Genomic DNA, 21,017 nt, shown 5'->3' on the forward strand with positions numbered 1-21,017 from the left:
GTCCTTGGAAATTTTCTAAATTATCTCCCCTTGGTGAAATTAAGGATCAAAGTTTTCAAAAAAATCGTCGAAATATAGGTCAGAATGACCTAAAAAAAAAATTCGATACTAGACAAGTAATTACTGATTCGTACACAAAATATGGAGTTTGTCGATTGAACCGGAAGTGCCACCATCTTTAAACGTGAAAAATCAAAAAGGCTTTTTTGCTATTTTACTTACAGACTCGGTCGTCATATTTTTGGAATCCTGGAAGGAATACCTAAAAATCTATCGGATCAGAATTTTGATTTCGGTCACGTGATGGTCACCATTTTGAATTGAAAATGAAAAATAGAAGCAATTTGAAGGGCCGGGACTTTGGAACACAAGAACTCTCCTTCTAATTAAGCTAGAATGTTCAAACTTGGTGTAAGCGTTCACTAGGTCAATGTCATGATTGAGTTCAAAGATGAGCATTTTTTGCCTAGGGTAAGCAGAGATAAGCAAGCTGATTTGTTGATTCTTTAGGGCACGATGACATTGGTTATAATGAATGGAGGGCGATGAAACTCTTGTCAATCGAGAGGCTAATAGTTGGCCTGTTGTGTGAAATCATTGTATCATTTTTTATTCGAATTTCTCCTTTGATGTTTTCCGTGCCGACAAGGTTGTTTTCGAGTTTAGCTGGATTTGACTTCGCGCATGCGCTACGCTGGAACCAAAGGTACCATGAGTACTAAATTCCGGCGAGCAACTTTTCACGTTGGTACCTAGGTACCCTGAAAATTTCAAGGTGATACCTGCATTCGTTCAAGTCGTTTGTTCTTGTCACCTGCCTTTCGTCGTTTTTTTTCTAAGTCAATTTACGGCTTCCATGAGGGGAAAAAAGTGGAATTTCGCCGTGACACCGGCACCGATTGTCCGAAAACCATGAAATTTGGACACAATACGTCCATTACCACCCCGGACTCTGTGCCTTACCCCCATTTTGATCCCATTAAAAAAAAAGAGTTTTAGCAAAAAAACGATTTTCGGAATTTAATATTGGTTTTAACCCTGTACCCAGACAAGATATAGATATTATTATAATCCCTATGAAATATTTTAATTATTTACTGCTATAATATGAATTATCACTTATTCCCCGTTAAATAAATATCGGTCACCGGGTGCAGCTGTACAACTTCAAGGACCCTGGCTTCAAGTCAATTTACGGCTTCCATGAGGGGAAAAAAGTGGAATTTCGCCGTGACACCGGCACCGATTGTCCGAAAACCATGAAATTTGGACACAATACGCCCATTACCACCCCGGACTCTGTGCCTTACTCCCATTTTGATCCGATTAAAAAAAAAAAAGTTTTAGCAAAAAAACGATTTTCGGAATTTAATATTGGTTTTAATTAATTTTGAAATTGCAAATGCAAAGAGATTTTATCGCCTCTTCCGTATGTGATAGGTACTGGTACTATACACATTATCCTTAAAAGACAATTTTTTAAAATGACCGTAACGATGTATCGACACTAGAAACCGAAATCGCCTATTTTGACCTTTTTTGACTGCTGAGGTATCATTCCGGTGGTCCAAATCTCTGGAATTTCTAGCGGTTGGCTGCGCCGCGATGATATTTATCACATACTAAATTGAGAAAAATCCTCAGATATCAAGAACAATAAAAATTCGATAAAATACGGCAATTTTTTAAGCAAAAAACCTTTGATTGTTGGGGGCGGGTTTTGAATTTATTTTGAACGTTCTCGGAATCCAACACTCTTCTATTTTTAATATGTGATAGCTAGAATCCCAAGGTACATTCTGTGCATATTTGAAGGCAATCGGAGCACAGGAACGTTGCCTGGGCAGAGCAAATCAAAGGCTTCTTCGTCTTATGACCTTAAACACTGCGTATAAATTTAAAGTCAATCGGATATTAACAGCAAAAGGGGGGCGACGACAATATACGACCACATTTCAATGTGGGCCTATAAAAAGTAAATCATTGCCAATAGAAAAGACCCACCTTTCCCCCAACAACAACCATGTAATGCACTAGCTATAATGGGGATTTTTCTGGAACACAGCGAAATGGGTCTTTTAAAATGTTCACAAGTGTATCACAAGGAGGGTTTGCTTCTTCTCTATGGGACACCCGATACCACTTCTCAACGAGGAATTCAGTCACACAGCCAACACCATTTTGTATGTTTGTGTAATCTTTATTCAGTATAAATCAAGTAATACAAATAAAAAAATACTTGGATTGATGAAAACATAATTTTTGAGAGTTATTCATACATGTAGCATAATTGTTCTTATTTAAAAAATGTACATGATTACATGTTTGTCATAAACAACATTAAATAAACAATCATGTTTCTTCACGATAACAGTAACAGTATAACAATTGTATGAAATATATTTTCCTTTATTTTTTTTTATTTTTAGAAAGGCCACTTCCTTGGTTTAAAATATATCATAAATTGTAGTTATCTAACATATACTTCCATGTATGTTTATCTAACAGATTACCACGTCGCCTTATCTAACAGAGAGTAAATGGTATACAATATCAAATTATAATCTACCAGCATTACTTGTTTCAGTAATTTAATCGTGTGTTATTCTTGTATTTAAGTGAGAAGAGTGAATAAACTATCATGGGTTGAAACAAATATATTGGAGTAGAAATAAACATTGTATATTGGTTTGCAAATAAATAATTGGTACAGATAATGCAATGTCATACAACATACTTTTTGGATTCGGTACAAATACAACCTTTTTATCATCAATGAAAATAATGTGATTTCAAAGTAACGATGAATAAAAAAACATTGCTTATATAAAGTACATGTAATTGGGTTCATTTAATTCACTTTGTATCTATAATATACATGTAGTATTAAACAATAAATATATTGATTAATGCCAATTCTATACAAATCTCATAGTTGTATTCATGTTTTCTTTACCATAACAAGAAACAGTACAACAGATTTAGTAACAATATTATATTATATTCCTTTCTACATCCGTCAGAGTGGTTGATGATTCATAGATTCTAATAACCCCTTTTGAAGTTTATATGAAAGCTTTGATATCTGCTATGCAGATCTAGTTCTATTTATAATAACAGAAATAAGCAATTAATATATCTTAAACATTTGGCACAATTGGATATCACATTTAATGCAAGAATTAATCAACATTGTTATTGAACTGCACCTCGGACATACATTGACAATCAAAATCATGGCAATCAAGCCACAGTTAACAGCAGCGAGCAGAGACGAACATTTCAAGCAGGCACTTAATAGAAGTTTGTTTTTTTTATTTTGAAATTATCGCGGATATCTTCGTTGTAACCATTCCTAGAGTTCCACAAGCTGGGGGTTGAATGTGGATCTGTGTTTTAATAAGGAAGAAAGAATAAGGGAGACCAGAATATAGAATAAGGGTCCCCTGAGTATAGAACCTGTATTAAATGAAGTGGTTCAAATGTTTTCCTGACAGCCGATCTCATTTGGAGCACTGAACTTAATGTGGCTGATTTATATTTAATTTGAATAAAAAGTTTCTCATCTTGTTTTGTTTTACACAAATGTTTTCCTTCTCACATTTATTCTGCCCAGAACTTAACTTGGTATTGTTCTGGAGTAATCAACTGTGGACCCCAATATTTTACCGAGTAGTATTGTTCTGGGGTAATTATCTGTTGGCCCCATTATTTCACTGAGTTTTGTACTGGGGTAATCAGCTGTGTGTGTCCCAGTATTTCACTGAAAATTGTTCTTGGGTAATCAACTGTGGGCCCCAATATTTCACTGAGTATTGTTCAGAAGTAATCAACTGTAAGCCCCAATATTGTTCTGGAGTAATCAACTGTTATAAATCAAGTAAGCCCCAATATTTGACTAGGGTTACACTATAATACTGAAATTCACTTGAAGTGATCACTTTTACCAAGGTCCTTCCTATATATATTCCAACGGGTCACAGACAATGTCAGGCACAAATACAAATTCTGTCTTGTCAGGCACAATCTCTTCAGTGTTGTTTGGCACACAATTCTCTTCTTTTTAATGATAAATCCGACACAAAAGTCAAAATGTGAGTTACTAGTTCATTACATACAACTAAAATAACTGAGTTACTAGTTCATTACGACAACTAAAATAACTGAGTTACTAGTTCATTACATACAACTAAAATAACTGAGTTACTAGTTCATTACGACAACTAAAATAACTGAGTTACTAGTTCATTACAACTAAAATAACTGAGTTACTAGTTCATTACGTACAACTCAAATAACTGAGTTACTAGTTCATTACGTACAACTCAAATAACTGAGTTATTAGTTCATTACGTACAACTAAAATAACTATTTCCAGATATATATACATATATTAAACACAAGAACTTCTCTCCCGGTGTTAAACTGGTTCAACATATATTATACACCAGAACTTCTCTCCCGGCTCTTCATATATTATATACCAGAACTTCTCTCGCGGTTCTTCATATATTATACACAAGAACTTCTCTCGCGGTGTTATACCGAAACCCGCCATACACACGGTTAAAACTATGAGATCTGTCCGTGAAATTGTCTCACAAATTAGGCTCTGTTTCTCGGTGACTTCCTTCTTAATCACGGGTGATATGGTAAAAAAAATCGTGAAATGTATTCTTGACCATTCTATAAAAAATCCAGTATAATTTATAAAGCGTGTTCATACTAAAGACTTGTAGCAGATGCTGATGACTCCTTCCTTCACAAATCGTCTACTGTGCACCGTGTTTCCTTCTGTTTAAAACGGTTCCTGAGCTCAAATCATACATTTCCGGATTCATGTTCTTCATTCAAAAACATCAAACAGCTTAACATTGCTTTTTGTAGATAAATATTGTCGACTAGATATGGCATTGTGGTCGCCAAACGCACTTGACTTGACTTTACGTTATTATTGCTTATGGTGGTCTTTTTCTCTTGCGGAAACACCTGCACGAAATCGATAAGTGAGACAAACCCCACCGATATGTGTGAGACAAACCCCACCGATATGTGTGAGACAAACTCCACCGCAATGAGTGAGACAAACTCCACCGTAATGAGTGAGACAAACTCCACCGTAATGAGTGAGACAAACTCCATCAACATGAGTGAGACAACCCCCACCGATATATGTGTGAGACAAACCCCACTGACATGAGTGAGACAAACCCCACCAACATGAGTGAGACAACCCCCACCAACATGAGTGAGACAACCCCCACCGATATATGTGTGAGACAGACCCCACCGACATGAGTGAGACGGACCCCACCGATATGAGTGAGACAAACCCCACCGATATGAGTGAGACAAACCCCACCGACATGAGTGAGACAAACCCCACCGACATGAGTGAGACAAACCCCACCGATATGTGTGAGACAAACCCCACCGACATGAGTGAGACAAACTCCATCAACATGAGTGAGACAGACCCCATCGATATGAGTGAGACAAACCCCACCAACATGAGTGAGACAACCCCCACCGATATGAGTGAGACAAACTCCACCGATATGAGTGAGACAAACTCACCGATATAAGTGAGACAAACCCCACCGACATGAGTGAGACAAACCCCACCGATATGAGTGAGACAAACTCCACCGATATGAGTGAGACAAACCCCATCGGTATGAGTGAGACAAACCCCACCGACACACATAAAACAAATCTCATAGTCTTAACCTCACTTTGATAACATATATTTTGTTATTCACATGTTTTTTTGTCTCTGTAATGTTTGCGTCTTCAGAATAGTTTAATCCATGATAAAAATCAAACTTTATGGAGTTTATTTTTGTGTTTAACACCACTGTTTTCTTGTACAATTAAGAGCGCGAATTGTAATCACTGACGAAGCAGAGTTCAATTAATAGTGTGAATTGTAATCACTGACGAAGCAGAGTTCAATGAACAGCGTGAAGTGTCATTACTGATGAAGCAGCCGAGATGGAAGGACTGTTTAAATATAAAGCATATTCATTCAACGCCTGAAAAATATAAAATAAATAATGTTATCTATTATATTGGCATTCACTGTATTTATTCTATTATATTCACTCAGTCAGTAAGGTTTTGATTCGATCCCGGTGTTGTCCTCGGTTTCTCAAAGCATTCTCAAATACATCAATAAGAAACTATGTGCGAAGTTTTGTGTTTCTGGATCAAAGATATTTCCCATAAACAGTGATTTCAAGTTGAGTAAACTCTAGTCTCAAAATAACCCAACTATTGTGTCGACGATGCGTTAATTTTCCTTTCTCTCAAAGAGTCGCGGTGGCTCAGAGGGTAAGAATTTAGCTCGCTAATCCGGAGGTCTCGTGTTTGATCCTGGTGTTGACCCAGAAAGTTCATGGAAATTGTCCAGTCTGGTTTACTCATGTCAGTGGTGCAAGACAGGGGTCCTGGCAAGGGACAACTATAGTCGTTGGGAACGATGAGACGAAAGACCAAGGTCCTGTGTAGACACTTGCGTGTAGGTTAGGGATCCCTTTGTAGTTGGAATTCGATATAAGAGTAGGCCGTGGCACCGTTGTTCGGGTGAAATTTCACTCATAGCATTGTGTATGGCATATGCCCATCTTCATTACACCGGAGTATAAGAGTGGAACGTTAAACCCTACCTCACCTGACATGTTCTCTCACCTGATACATTAGAGTGTATTGTTCTCTCACCTGATACATTAGAGCGTATTGTTCTTTAGTTTGTACGGCTCCAGCTCTTTCCTTCCTCATTTTACTGACACAGTTTAATACGTCCGCCACCCTCTCTTGTTCATATTGTCTCATACAAATATCTATACCTAATAATGTACCAGTTCTACCTGTACCAGGACTACAAATAAAATATAAATAAAATATAAATAAAATATAAATAAAAATAAAATAAATTAATAATATAAATATGAATAAAATACAAATGAAATACAGATAAAGAAAAATAAATTTAAATATGAATAAAATATAAATAAGATATAAATAAAATATAGATAAAGAAAAATAAATTTAAATATAAATAAAATAAATTTAAATGAAATAAATTTAAATATAAATAAATAGATTTAAATATAAATTAAAAACAAAAATAATAAAATAAAAAAATAAAATAAAATAAAAAAATAAAATAAAATAAAGTAAAACATAAAATAAAATAAAATAAAATAAAATAAAATAAAATAAAATAAAATAAAAAAAAATAAAATAAAAAAAAAAAAAAATAAATAAAATAAAATAAAGCATAAAATAAAATAAAATATAATATAAAGTAAAGCATAAAATAAAATATAATATAAAGTAAAGCATAAAATAAAATAAAATATAAAGTAAAGCATAAAATAAAATATCAATAAACTAAAATCTAAACAAGCCAGCACAGCTCAAAATCTTTTGATTGGCCACATTTTACTGCAACCTGAAGATTATCTACCCATAATTTTGGTTTTGGTTTCTTGATTAAATGTTCAATAATCAATCCGAGTACATTTTAGCAATGATTAAGCTATGAAAAAATAAAAAATTGTCCCAAAATATACAATGATTGATTGTTTATCCTTCCTGCAATCAGGGAACAATGGTGGCTCAGTGGTTAAGTCATCTTGGGTTCGCTCCCTGTTTTGGCCGAAAAAGTTTATGGCAGGGGAAAATGTATAGTTGTTTGAATGGGATGGAAATGACCCGAAGAAAACCCATGAGGTTGGACAGGCGACCCTACTCCTTGTCACGTACAACCGGGGATTCGAAACCATGCCAGTCGACTCAATGACAGACTTTATGATACAGCGCGCGCTCGCTAACCATTTAGCCATCCAACCCCCTAGAGCAGAACAGTAGGACATTAAACCCTGTTTCATTTCATTTCCTACCTGCAATGAACAACTAGAGGACCTCCACTATCTTCATATAATTTTCTGATTTCAATTGTAAATTTGACAAGAGAAATGGCTTCAGGTAAACCTTGCATTGGCCAACATGTGTACCAAATATGTTTTATCTCTCGAAATAAATTATTCTGAAAAAACAAAAATACCATATTAATTGATTAATTTTACACATTTATAATACAGGGCTCTTGTTTTAATTATTTTTACCAGTTCTGATTGACAGAATACGAGACTTAGTTGTCTGTTGAGTTGCATGCCATAAATTAAAGGACAATATTGGTGTCAGTCATGAGTCATTATCACATATGTGATAGAACTGGTTAAACAGTTCCAAATATAATTTTAACACAGAGATCATTGCTACGATAGATGCGTAATCAAGGTTTCTACAAAATGAAGTGACGAACACAAAAGGAAAACACGAGTTATCCTTCTTTATAATTGACTGAAGTGACGAGTGATAAGAGATATATGGGCGAATTTCTGTTCAATAACAATTCCTTCGAAGACCAATAGTTGTTATGTGAGACTGTGCGAGGATATCTGACGATTCAAAAAAGTAATTGAATGTCACTAGATAAGAGAACACGAGAAAAATAGAAACAGTCCGTACATTCACGTGTGTTTATTCATTCTATACTTAATAAAAACATGGTAATGCACAGACTTTTTCTATATTTTTTCGTTTTCCCTTTTCTAGTGGCAGTCAACCCGAGTTGTTGTGTAAAACAAGAGAGGTGTGTTAACTTACATCTATATCTTTAAGTTCTATTGTAGACATGATATATTCTTGTGTAACGTCTCTCTTCTTTAAAGTCACCGTAAATTCAGCATATTTAATCAATGTACCAAGACAGTCCGGCCAGTATTCAGCACATTTTGGCTACAAAAAACAGGATGAAGCTACATTTATTAAATGTGATATTAGTGCTATTAACATTAACATGATGTATTGCCAGGGTTAATTACTGATAGTGAACATATTTGAAAAGAGTTATTTCCCTTTTGTTGCTTTCTGACAAATATTTTGCACAGTGCTGAGTGAATTGAATGTTGCTGTGCAGAAATCCAATTTGACAGAGACAGAGAGTGGGGTTTAACATCCACTCTACTACACAAAGTAGGTCATTGTGCGTAGGGATCTTTAGCAGTGGCAGGATACCGGAGGACCCGCAGAAAACCCACGTACAATCGGGGAATCCAAACCACGCCAGTTGATTCATTAACAGACCTTATGATACAGTGCCCACATGCTAACCCTTCAGCCATCCATCCACCCGCCCCCCCCCCCCCCCGAAATCCAATTTCATCAACTACTTCCATATTCATCAACCCCTTGAACACATGTGACCATGGTGTTATAGTGCTCACGAATACGAGTGCAGTGACTGTCACTTATGTCTGGCCACTGGATGACCTGGCAACAGATGTTGGATTGACCAGTACTACAAGGTAGAATACTGGAGATAAACCAAGAAAGCAGCTACCAAGTTGTCTACCCACAGTGCAAGCTGTCAGTTCTCTGAGAGAGAGAGAGAGAGAGAGAGAGAGAGAGAGAGAGAGAGAGAGAGATGGGGTTTTACCTCCACTGGACACATGGTCATATGGTTCAATTCTATTTCTATAATTGGCTTGCGTCTAGGGGCTTTTAGCAGTGGGAGGAAACCAGAGGACCCGGAGAAAAGCCAAGAGGTTGGACAGGCGACCCTACTCCTTGTCACTTACAACCAGGGAATCGAAACCACGCCAGTTGATTCAATGACAGACCTTATGATACAACAGGCACATGCTCACCATTCGGCCATCCAAACCCCCTGTCAGTTTTCTGATTGTGACCTTCACTATAAAGCTGTTTATAGGTGTATGTGAGGTTGTGCGTCTGCTCACTTTATATTGTCACTGAGGACAGGAGAACAGCAGAAGTTGCAGGTGGATCAGAATAGAGATTATTTATATTTTAAAAATCGACTTACATGGCCATGTTCATCCATAGCTGTTAACATAACAATAACTCTAGACTGTTGTTCCCAGATCATTCTCCAGAAATCAGCTTTAGTATTAGCTAATGGTGCTTGTGTGGCTATATACGCCTTCGATTCATCAGGATAACCCTTCAATAACAAAATACATTTATATAATCTATAGCTTAAAGAAAGGCAGAGAGAAAAATTGGATTTAACGTCCACTCGACAGAAACTAGGTCACTTCGGGACTAACATATGGTTCAATTTTATTTCAACAATTTCGCTTGCGCGTAGGGGGTCTTTAGCAGTGGGAGGAAACCGGAGGACCGGGAGAAAACTCACGAGGTTGGACAGGCAACCCTACTCCTTGTCACATACAAAGACAGAATCGAAACCACACCAGTTGACTCAATAACATTATATAAGGCGCACATGCTAATCATTCGGCCATCCAACCCCCCCCCCCTCCCTCTTCATAGCTTACAACTAGCCTTGGATTTATTAGGATAACCCTTGAATAACACTTATATAAATTTATAACTAGCCTTGGATTTATCAGGATAAAATACCATTATTTAATTTATAGTTCATTAATAACCAGTCTAAGGAAGCTGGGAGTCGAGCCAGACTTTCTCAGTTAGTTTTACTTGTCTTTACTAAACTAGGATCTGGAAGAGTTGTTATCATTGACATGTTCTGGCTGATGTGAGGGATTAGCCAATGAAATGGTATGTTACAGCGAGCTTTTGGTCTTTTGGTGCATGGAACTGTGGGTAAACCACTAGAATGTCAACACTGATCGATTAATCAATGTCTGACATCATAGGGTCAAAAGACGCTCGTTTGACCCCTGAAGTAAACTCCCACTACATGTTGTGTAGGCCATCGAAAGTATAAAGAAACGAAACGAAATATAGATCTGTATTTTAATCAGATTGCCTGGGTTCACTAACCAGGAGAACTGGGGTTTGATCCTGGTGTTGGCTAAGAAAGATTTTCTCGGACTTTCCAGTGTGGTTTACCTTTGTCAGTGGATACAGGAAGGAGGGCCTGACAAGGACAGTGTCTAGTTATTCAGATGGGACGAAAAGAAACACCGAGATCCTGTGGATACATTGGCGTGTACTTAAAAGAACCCTTGATGGTTGGAATTTGAAATAAGAGGGGGCAGAAGTGGAAATGTCTAGGCAAAATCTCTCTGTTTATTATGTACTGTTCTCGGAGGATCACAGTGGCTAAATGGGTAAGATGCTGGCTCACTAGCCTGGAGGTTGGCTGTTCGATCCCTGCATTGGCTGAGAAAGTTTATCCAGATTTTCCGGCACGGTTCCACCTTGTTAGTGATGCAGGACGGAGGGCCTGACAAGGACAGCTGTCTAGTCATTCGGATGTGACAAAAAACCAAGGTCCCATGTACACATTGGCGTGCACGTAAAAGATCCCTTGACAGTTGGAATTCGATATAAGAGTAGGTCATAGTGCCACTGCCCGGGCAAAATTTATCTCATAGCACACTGTATGGCATATGCCCGTCTTCATTAGCCCAGTTCTGAGCAGAAAAGTAGGCTGTTCTCAACAAATATAATCTATACTCACTGTGACAAAGTTAGCGTTGATATAATCTGATGTAGCTTGACTTAATTTTCTCTTTAGGCTTACACGAGTTCTTGGTACTAAAAATAAATTGTATAAAAAGGATATCTTGAAATTCCATCTTCATTAGCCTATTCCGGACAGAACAGTAGGACGTTAAAATCCATTTCGTTTCAATTTCATTTCCTTTATATTGAAATTAAACATTTTTGGGGGAAAACAGAATGTTATTGATTTTAAGTCAACAAAGGGGCCATAAATCAGTTGAAAATAAATCAAATCCCACAAAATACTAAATATCAAGCAAAGTTTAATATTAAAAAAAAAAAAACAGAAAAGAAATTAAAATAGGGTTTAACATCCTACTTTTCTGCAACAGTCAAACAGATGGATGGTGACAGAACCTTAGTTGTCTTCTGTCTCACCTGTAGGTGACTACAAACAAGGCCCTTAGCCACTGTGTTATTTCTGGCCTTTTAACAATGATACAACCAACTGGAGTGATTTTCAACAATTCAAGCCGAATTCTTGCATTCAGAAGCAAATGTTATATATATAGCAAACACAGAAATGAAATGAAATGAAATAGGGTTGTCTTACTATTCTGCACCAACTGGACTAATGAAGACGAGCATATGCCATAAAGGGTTCTTTTACGTGCACGTCAAGGTGGACACAAATGACAATACATTGTCCATTGCCAGACCCTCTGTCCATGTAGCAAACACAGGAGAGGACAAAACACAGTTGTACATCCTGGAGAAGTCATTTCTTTCTCTCTATTTATAAACTTACTTGGAATAACATTAGCATATCTATTCTTATCTTCTGCTCCTGATGGTACAGTGGACAATCTTGGCATCTCATTCTTTATAGCCTGTAAGAATCAATAATACAGTAACTATCACAAAATCAATGGAGTTTAATGTGAGAGAGAGAGAAATGGGGGTTAACGTCCACTCGACACAAACTAGGTCATTTCGGGACTAACATATGGTTTAATTTTATTTCAATAATTCGCTTGCGCGTAGGGGTCTTTACCAGTGGGAGGAAACCGGAGGACCTGGAGAAAACCCACGAGGTTGGACAGGCGACCCAAATCTTTGTCACGTACAACCGGGGATTCGGAACCACGCGAGTTGACTCAATGACAGACTTTATGATACAGCGCGCGCACGCTAACCATTCAGCCATCCAACCCCCCGGAGTTTAATGTCCTACTGGGCTTATGAAGACGGGCATACGCCATATAGTACACAGGGTCTCTGTTTTTCAAGCAACTATTTGTTGTCCTTTGCCAGGTCTTTCGTTCTGCATGTAACTATCACAAGGTGTGCCTTTCATAACATAATGTTACTAAGCATTGGAAAAGACACGCACCTGCTATTTATGTCACATGCACGGGGCTTGAAATGAAGGAAAATGTTACTGCGTACCATTTGGTTTTTTAAATGCCCTAAGCACCTTCCAAAAGATGATAAATGTACTAACAATTGTTATTAATTTTGATGATCTTATAATTTACATAGTCTTTTTCTTGGCCAATGATAGGATTTGAACCTGTGACTTTCTAGTTAAATGTCCAGTTCCCGTAATGTTCAACTACTGCTGGTTCACATTGTGGACAGATGAGCCAGTAAACTTAACAAAAGATTATTCATAATAAATTAAAGATGTAGTGCAAAGCTATAGTGCCACTTACATAAAATTCCTCATAAATTGACTCTGGTTCAGAACACAGGTTAGCTAAACCAGCAAAATTAACAGGATTTGATAAGACTCCCTACAAAATAATAAAAATTTGGATAGAAACATACATTAATATTAATTTTCTATGGTGAATTGAGAGCAATCCTAAAGAAGAAAGCTGTCATATCTTTCGGTAAGTAAATGAAATAGGATTCTTCTGTTTTTGCACCAACAAATGATATGGAGTTTAACGTCCTACTCTTCTGCTCCAACTTGGCTAATGAAAACGGGACATTTTTCTTGGCCAATACTTGGAAAGATAGCAGGATTGCACCTTGCTTGCAGAGCCAGCACCACCATGGCTCCCCTTTAAAATAGAGAAATGAAATGAAATGGGGTTTAACGTCTTACTGTTCTGCTCCTATACTGGGCTAATGAAGACGGGCATACGCAATACAGTGTGCTATGAGGGAAATTTTGCTCGGGCAACCGGAGTACCCAGACAAAATCCACAAGGTTAGATAGGCGATCCTACTCCTTCTCACACCAGACCGGGGAATCAAAACCACGCCAGTTGACTCAATGCCAGACCATATGATACAACGTGAACGCGCTAACCATGTGGCCATCCCCCCCCCCCCAAACTTACAAGTAACTAATATTCCACATGTGTGTCATATATTATACTTACATTATTGTTGATGAATTTTTGTATATCTAAATCTAATGCTGGGTTGAAGAGGCCGCTGTTAGGTCGACTTTTTACTGATGCCAGGGCTATGGAATCATTACTTGCTACAGAAAACCTTCTCCTATTACTATGGCTGTGACTGTGATGGAGTGTACGGGTTTTGCGATATCGTCTCTTCATCATAAACTAAAATTATATAAATAAATATATATAAGAAAACTTTCAACCCAAACAACCAACGAGGATTCACTCAAATCGTAAAAGTTTGTACTCCGGGGGTCTTCTCAAGAGTCCTTTCTTTACTGCTTACTCTTCATTGTATCCCTACTCTCTAGTCACTACTACAGGTAGTGGGAACCGAGCCTGAAAAATCCTATTGTTCTTCTCTGCCCAAACTTTGAACCTCGGTTTTTCGTCCCATCAAAATGACTAAACAGCTGTCCTTGTCAAGCCCTCCATCCAGCACCACTGATAAGTGGAAACCATGTCGGAAAATCCTGATTAACTTTCTCTGCCAATGCAGGGATAGAACACACAACCTCCAGGCTAGCGAGCGAGTGTCTTACCCACCGTGGCTCTCCTATTTATAGAGAGAGAGAGAAATGGGGTTTAACGTCCACTCGACACAAACTAGGTCATTTTGGGACTAACACATGGTTCAATTTTATTTCTATAATTCAGTTGCTCATATGAGTCTTTGGGAGGAAACCAGAGGAACCAGAGAAACCCACAAGGTTGGACAGACGACCCTACTCCTTGTCACGTGCAACCGGGGAATCGAAACGCTGCCAGTTGATTCAATGACAAATCTTATGGCACAGCGCGCACGTGCTAACCATTGGGCCATCCAACCCCCCTATTTATATAGAAGATAGATTATAGTTACCTGTAATACTATAACCGCTATACAACAGATACCACCAACTGAAGCTATAGTTATAGCAACAGTAACACCAGATATATCTTCAGATTCTGCATTAGGGTCAGCTGTAGCAATAATATTAGATCGACTCTCATCTTTTGTATTTAAGGTTACTCTCACCAACTTAAATAAAATCCAAACGCAAAATATAATAATGACACGATAATATTCTTATAGTTCGGGTTATAATTGAGAGAGGTGCCACCCGGCAAGCCTGGAAATAAGGCACCTGTCACAGACAATGTTAGGCACAGATTCAGGCTTTGTCAGGCACAAAACCTCTGGTGCCTGTCATTTTGTCCGGCACCGATTTGTCTTTTCTATTGATATTATTAATACATGTCCGGCACTAAGTTGAAAATGTCAGGTGCTATTTCATTAGTGTCTGACATTTTTGTCAGGTACATCTAAAACTGTTATTTCCAGATCTGCACCTGGAGAGGAAGAAATTGTCATGTGGTTTCTCTAGACCAGTTCTGTATTCTGAACAAGAATATATGAGGTAAAGAGGCTGTATTCCGAACCTTTTTCCGTGAGGGCGCTTTTTTCAAAATGGCCACCAAAATCTCATATATAGTGACTATGTGGGTTAAATAAGTAACAATGATGCACGTTTGACCACTTTTTGATTTATTTTTTTTTAAAGTTATTCCCAAACAAGCTACGATTGTATTCCAGACTGTAGAAAGCAATGAAAAGTGAGGGCGCTCTTCAAAATGGCCACAAAAATCATAGATAAACTGTATATATTTATTAATAAGCATTTATTAGGCCATGCAATGCTCACATTTTTGTATTATTTGTGATTAGAGTTATTGCATAAAAACTGTGACCTCTAGAGGATCTACAAGCTAAAAACGTGATTTTTCACACCATCAAGTGTCATTATCTAGGAAGTGATGGTCCAATATGCGCTAATGTTGAAACGGACCGATATCTTTGGGCTATAAACATACATTTTTAGTTTCATCAAAATTGGACAAAAATTGTGACCTCTACAGCAGCCACAAGCTAAGAACAAGACTTTTCGTACAATCAGAGGCCATAATCCAACAAGTTACAGTCCGATACATGCCAATATCAAAATGAACCGAGATCTTTGGGATATATACCTATATTTCAAGTTTTGTCAAAATTAGATAAATGGGGTTTAACGTTCACGCGACACAACTAGGACATTTTGGGACTAACATATGGTTTAATTTTATTGCCATAATTAATTCACTTGTGCATAGGGGTCTTTAGCAGTGGGAGGAAACCGGAGGACCCGGAGAAAACCCACGAGGTTGGACAAGCGACCCTACTCCTTGTCACGTACAACCGGGGATTCGAAACCACGCCGGTCGACTCAATGACAGACTTTATGATACAGTGCGCGCACGCTAACCATTCAGCCATCCAACCCCCCTGGCATATAAAAAGATAAGATAATGTTCCATGACATACGAACCTTGTCCTTAAAGAAAGATTCATCCCTGAATCCAGTTTGAAAATACTGAGCACAATCAACGGTCAACGAACTATCGTACTGGCCATCATAATCCACTATATACAGACGAACATAGATATACTCCTCCTCAGCTACAGACCAAGGTTCAACACAATAATTGATCTCTTCATTCATAATCTTAACCTGCTCTTCGTTAAAACTATCTTTATAATTGGCTTCTAATATATCTACCACTTCATGCTGAAAGGTCTGGTAGTTCACACAAAACATTGACCAAGACATACGAAATCGTACTGTCACAAACACAGGAGGTAGGCTTTTAAAAGTGGTGGAAGCTGATGGTAGCACTGAAGATTGCAATAGAGGAGAGCTTGGAGTAGTCACAGGATGTTGCTCTCCAGGAGGTGTACTAACAGTTGATGCAGGAGAAGCACTAGAAACATTGTTGATGGTTGATCCCGAGACTGTCTCATGAACTGTTATGTTTTGATTTATAAATGTTGTTGGTGATTGCGTGGTATTGGAGCCGTTATTAACCGTCGAAGTTAAAATACTCAGCAATGTTGTTGTACTACCTAACTTTTTCTTGGTTGTGGAAATTGTAGAAGTTAAATTTATCTCAGTTGTGTATGGTTTCTGAGTGCTAGTTGACGAACTGAGGGCTCCCTTTGTTGTGGTTCCCATAAAACCAATATGTATAGTTGTTCTCCTGGTGGTTGTCCTATTGTTGGCGGACCAGTTATGATGGATCTTCCGGGTAACATATGATGTTGTCGTTGGAACAGCATTTGTCGATGACACAGGATTTGTTGATGATACCGAATTTGTAGTTGTGGCTGATGCTCCAGCAGTAGGGGTAAATGTAAGGTGTGTTCTCTGTTTAATTTTGTGTTTATCATGTCTTTTTGTACTTCCTATTATTGTGGAGGGTTGTGTCGTGTTTTCATTTGTAGAATTAGTTGTTGGCATTAAACTGGTTGTAGTGGGTATGGTTGTTGCAGATGTAGGAGTCGATTCTTCTGATTGTACTGATATCAAATTCGTAGACGTAGTTGATGGAAATGGCGTGGTTGTGGAGGCATGTGATGTTGTAATTGGTCTCATGGTTTCCGGAATGGTATTATTTGTGGTTGGCAGAGATGTGGTTGAAGATGTTGTGGGCCTTGTGGTTGAGGATGCTGTTGTGGGTGTTGAAGCTGTTCCCGTAGTTGGCCTAGACGAGAAGCTTGTCTGAGAGGTTGAAGATGGTTGAGCTGCTGTTGGTGCTCTTTCTGTTGTGCCCTGTGTGTTCCGTTCCTCTGTAATTGGAACCAGTATATCTGAATCTCTTCTCACCGTAGTTTCCATGGGTGTAGCTGGAGATGTTGAGTTTGTAATTAATGGAAATAAAGTAAGAACTTCAGGAGTAATTGTGGTCAATCTGTTCAATGCTTGTACTGTAGGCAAAACAATTTGTGGTGTGGGTAAATCTGTGACTCTGTTAACAGTTGTGTTGTTTTTAGGAAAGAGAGTCATCCATATCCTTGATGTTGATGCCGTAACATGTGGTGTGGTAGAACTGGATCTCGCCATGGTGGGAACAGATTCTGGGATTCTATGTTCTGGTAAAATTAGTCCTGGACTTTGAGTAGGCAATGGAACTATTTCTGTGGTGGTTGTAGGGAATATTTGGGATACAGATACTAGAAGCAAATTAGGAACAGGAGAACTATTGATTTTGCCCAATGTGGATGAAGCTGCAAGCTGACCAGACCTGATTAACAAGCACAACAAATCGCAGGTGGCTGTTGTATGTGGCCTGGGGTAAACCAACGTTGGAAAGAGGCTTCCTGCAGATTGAAAAGATACTGATGTTTCTGAGGACTGCAGCAGAGGCTTGATAGCAGTTGAACTTGTTTGTTCATTGTGATGAGATGTAGGGATGGTTGAAAGTGGTGTAGTGCTACTTCCTGCAACACCTGCTGTCCTTTCTAGAGATAAATGATCTGGGAAGCTTGTATGAAGTTGTGGAGTTTCTGAATGATGATCACCCACATTTGGTTCTAGCTGGGTTTCGTTGTTTGTGGGTAAAGTTGGTGGTGTGGCTGGTGCTATTGCTTGTAAACCAACTGTTGGGTTTGGATTGATGACTTCAGGATGTTCGTGTTGAAAAGAGGGAGCATGATGAACAGTGTTAGGATTATGTTCATGTAGTGGTTCTTGTTCATTATTAATGTTTTCATTTCCTTCTAAAATTATAAAGAAAAGTGCATATTTGCTTTTATAGTCTGTGAGAGTATTTTTTAGATGAAATATGCTCACAAGATAATTTAAGATCATTTCATATTAGAGAGAGACACAAACAAGGTCATTTCGGGACTAACATATGGTTCAATTTTATTTCAATAATTCGCTTGCGCGTAGGGGTCTTTAGCAGTGGGAGGAAACCTGAGAAAACCCTTGAGGTTGGACAGGCGACTCTACTCCTTGACACTTACAACCAGGGAATCAATGACAGAGCTTATGATGCAGAGCGCACACGCTAACCATTCAGCCATCCACCCCCACCCCCCATGTCATATTAGAGAAATGTTTCTACCATTATCAGACTGTCATTAATTATCAAAATTTATCAGTAAGGATCAATCTAATTAATGTTGAACAGTCCCCACTATACTCAAATGATGAGTTGCAAACCAATCTGATTAAAGCACAGATCCTATTTCATTTCGTTTTTTATAGTTCAAAATTTAGTTTTACTTGTCGTTACTACACTAGGATCTGGAAGAGTTGTTATATAACCAGAACCTGCAATCTAGATGGTGTAAGGAATTAGCCAATGAAACCATCTGTTACAGCGACTTCTTGCCGTGCGCTGCACGGAACTGTGGGTAAACCAATAGAAACATCAACACAGATTGATTAATCAATGTCTGACGTCATAGGGTCAAAAGCCTTTCGTACGACCTATGACACAACCTTTTACTACAACCAATCAGATCTTCATGTAGTGTAGGCCATCAAAAGTATAAACAAGCCAACAGTGAGGCTGATGTCCCCCGCCGAAATTGCAAAATAAATAGATGACACATATTAATTAATCGCACATTTATTTTTTTCACTAAGTTTCATCACTCTCTATCAGATAGAATCAAGATTATGTTGTCCCAAACCATCGACAAATGAAATCGATTAGCTCTGCTTAGCTTCAGCTCGAAATGTTAATTATTGAACTCAGTCAAGACATTCACCTAATGAACATCTACATATACATCAAGTTTAAACATTCACCTAATAGACACCTATGCCAAGTTTGAACATTCTACCTCAATTAGAAGGAGAGTTATTGTGTTCCAAAGTTTCTACCAATCAAATTGCTTATCACTCTGCTTACCCTCAGCAAAAAATGTTCATTATCGAACTTAGTTAAGGTATTCATATAATAAATCTATACACCAAGTTTCATCAATCTCACTTAATTAGAACTAAAGTTATCGTGTCCCAAAGCATCAACCAATCAAATTGCTTATCTCTGCTTACCCTAAGCGGAAAATGCTCATCTTCGAACTCCATCAAGGCATTGACCTAATCAACACATACACCAAGTTTGAACATTCTAGCTCAATTAGGAAGAGAGTTATCGTGCCCCAAAGTATCAACCAATCAAATTGCTTATCTCTGCTTACCCTAAGCGGAAAATGCTCATCTTCGAACTCCATCAAGGCATTGACCTAATAAACACATACACCAAGTTTGAACATTCTAGCTCAATTAAAAGTTATCGTGTCCCAAAGCATCAACCAATCAAATTGCTTATCTCTGCTTACCCTAAGCGGAAAATGCTCATCTTCGAACTCCATCAAGGCATTGACCTAATCAACACATACACCAAGTTTGAACATTCTAGCCCAATTAGGAAGAGAGTTATCGTGTCCCAAAGCATCAACCAATCAAATTGCTTATCTCTGCTTACCCTAAGCGGAAAATGCTCATCTTCGAACTCCATCAAGGCATTGACCTAATAAACACATACACCAAGTTTGAACATTCTAGCTCAATTAGGAAGAGAGTTATTGTGTCCCAAAAAGTGTGACGGACAGACAGACGGACGGACAGACAGACAGACAGACAGACAGACAGACAGACAGACAGACAGACAGACAGACAGACAGACAGACGGACGAACCCATTTTAATAGTCCCCTGCTTTCTTCGAAAGGCGGGGGACAAAAAAATGAAACGAAATATAGAGACAGAGAGAGAAATGGGGTTTAACGTCCACTCGACACAAATTAGGTCATTTCGGGACTAACATATGGTTTAATTTTATTTACATAATTCGCTTGCGCGTAGGGGTCTTTAGCAGTGGGAGGAAACCGGTGGACCCGGAGAAAACCCACGAGGTTGGACAGGCGACCCTACTCCTTGCCACGTACAACCGGGGATTCGAAACCATGCCAGTCGACTCAATGACAGACTTTATGATACAGCGCGCGCACGCTAACCATTCAGCCATCCAACCCCCCGAAACGAAATATAGATCTGTATTTTAATCACATTGGTTGCAAACAGACTATACATTTCTGATTAATCAACAGATTAGATGTTGCCCAGAATTCCCCGATAACTAACCATTACCTGGTGCTGTTGGGGCTAAAAACCTCTGTGAGAGTATTACCTGTATGATGTTGATCTAATTGGTAACCTGCAGGTATATTATCTGGTTGTAAACTATTGGTCCCCAATAACCTGGGCTCTATTATTGATACACAATCTTCTACTTTACTTAATATAACACCTGGGGA

At 38.2% G+C, this 21,017-nt stretch overlaps 1 protein-coding gene across 4 annotated transcripts in view; it reads right to left on the reverse strand.

The window, feature by feature from the left end:
* Positions 1–3,096: 3,096 nt before the first annotated feature.
* Positions 3,097–21,017, reverse strand: part of LOC126819027 (mucin-2) — a 30,014-nt gene continuing 12,093 nt past the window's right edge. For 3 of the 4 annotated variants that reach the window (XM_050546835.2, XM_050546833.2, XM_050546832.2), the window contains exons 3-14: positions 20,891–21,010; positions 16,235–18,462; positions 14,749–14,907; positions 13,863–14,048; positions 13,185–13,265; positions 12,278–12,359; positions 11,486–11,562; positions 9,899–10,036; positions 8,677–8,808; positions 7,908–8,053; positions 6,721–6,880; positions 3,097–6,035 (exon numbers count right to left, since the gene is read on the reverse strand). In XM_050546835.2, the coding sequence (XP_050402792.1) occupies positions 5,952–6,035; positions 6,721–6,880; positions 7,908–8,053; positions 8,677–8,808; positions 9,899–10,036; positions 11,486–11,562; positions 12,278–12,359; positions 13,185–13,265; positions 13,863–14,048; positions 14,749–14,907; positions 16,235–18,462; positions 20,891–21,010 (3,593 nt within the window). In that variant the 3' untranslated portion in view covers positions 3,097–5,951. The remainder of the gene's footprint in view (positions 6,036–6,720; positions 6,881–7,907; positions 8,054–8,676; positions 8,809–9,898; positions 10,037–11,485; positions 11,563–12,277; positions 12,360–13,184; positions 13,266–13,862; positions 14,049–14,748; positions 14,908–16,234; positions 18,463–20,890; positions 21,011–21,017) is intronic. The other variant, XM_050546836.2, reaches the window with a different exon arrangement.

The sequence above is a fragment of the Patella vulgata genome, chromosome 4 (assembly GCF_932274485.2).
Source record: "Patella vulgata chromosome 4, xgPatVulg1.2, whole genome shotgun sequence".
Classification (NCBI taxonomy): domain Eukaryota; kingdom Metazoa; phylum Mollusca; class Gastropoda; family Patellidae; genus Patella; species Patella vulgata.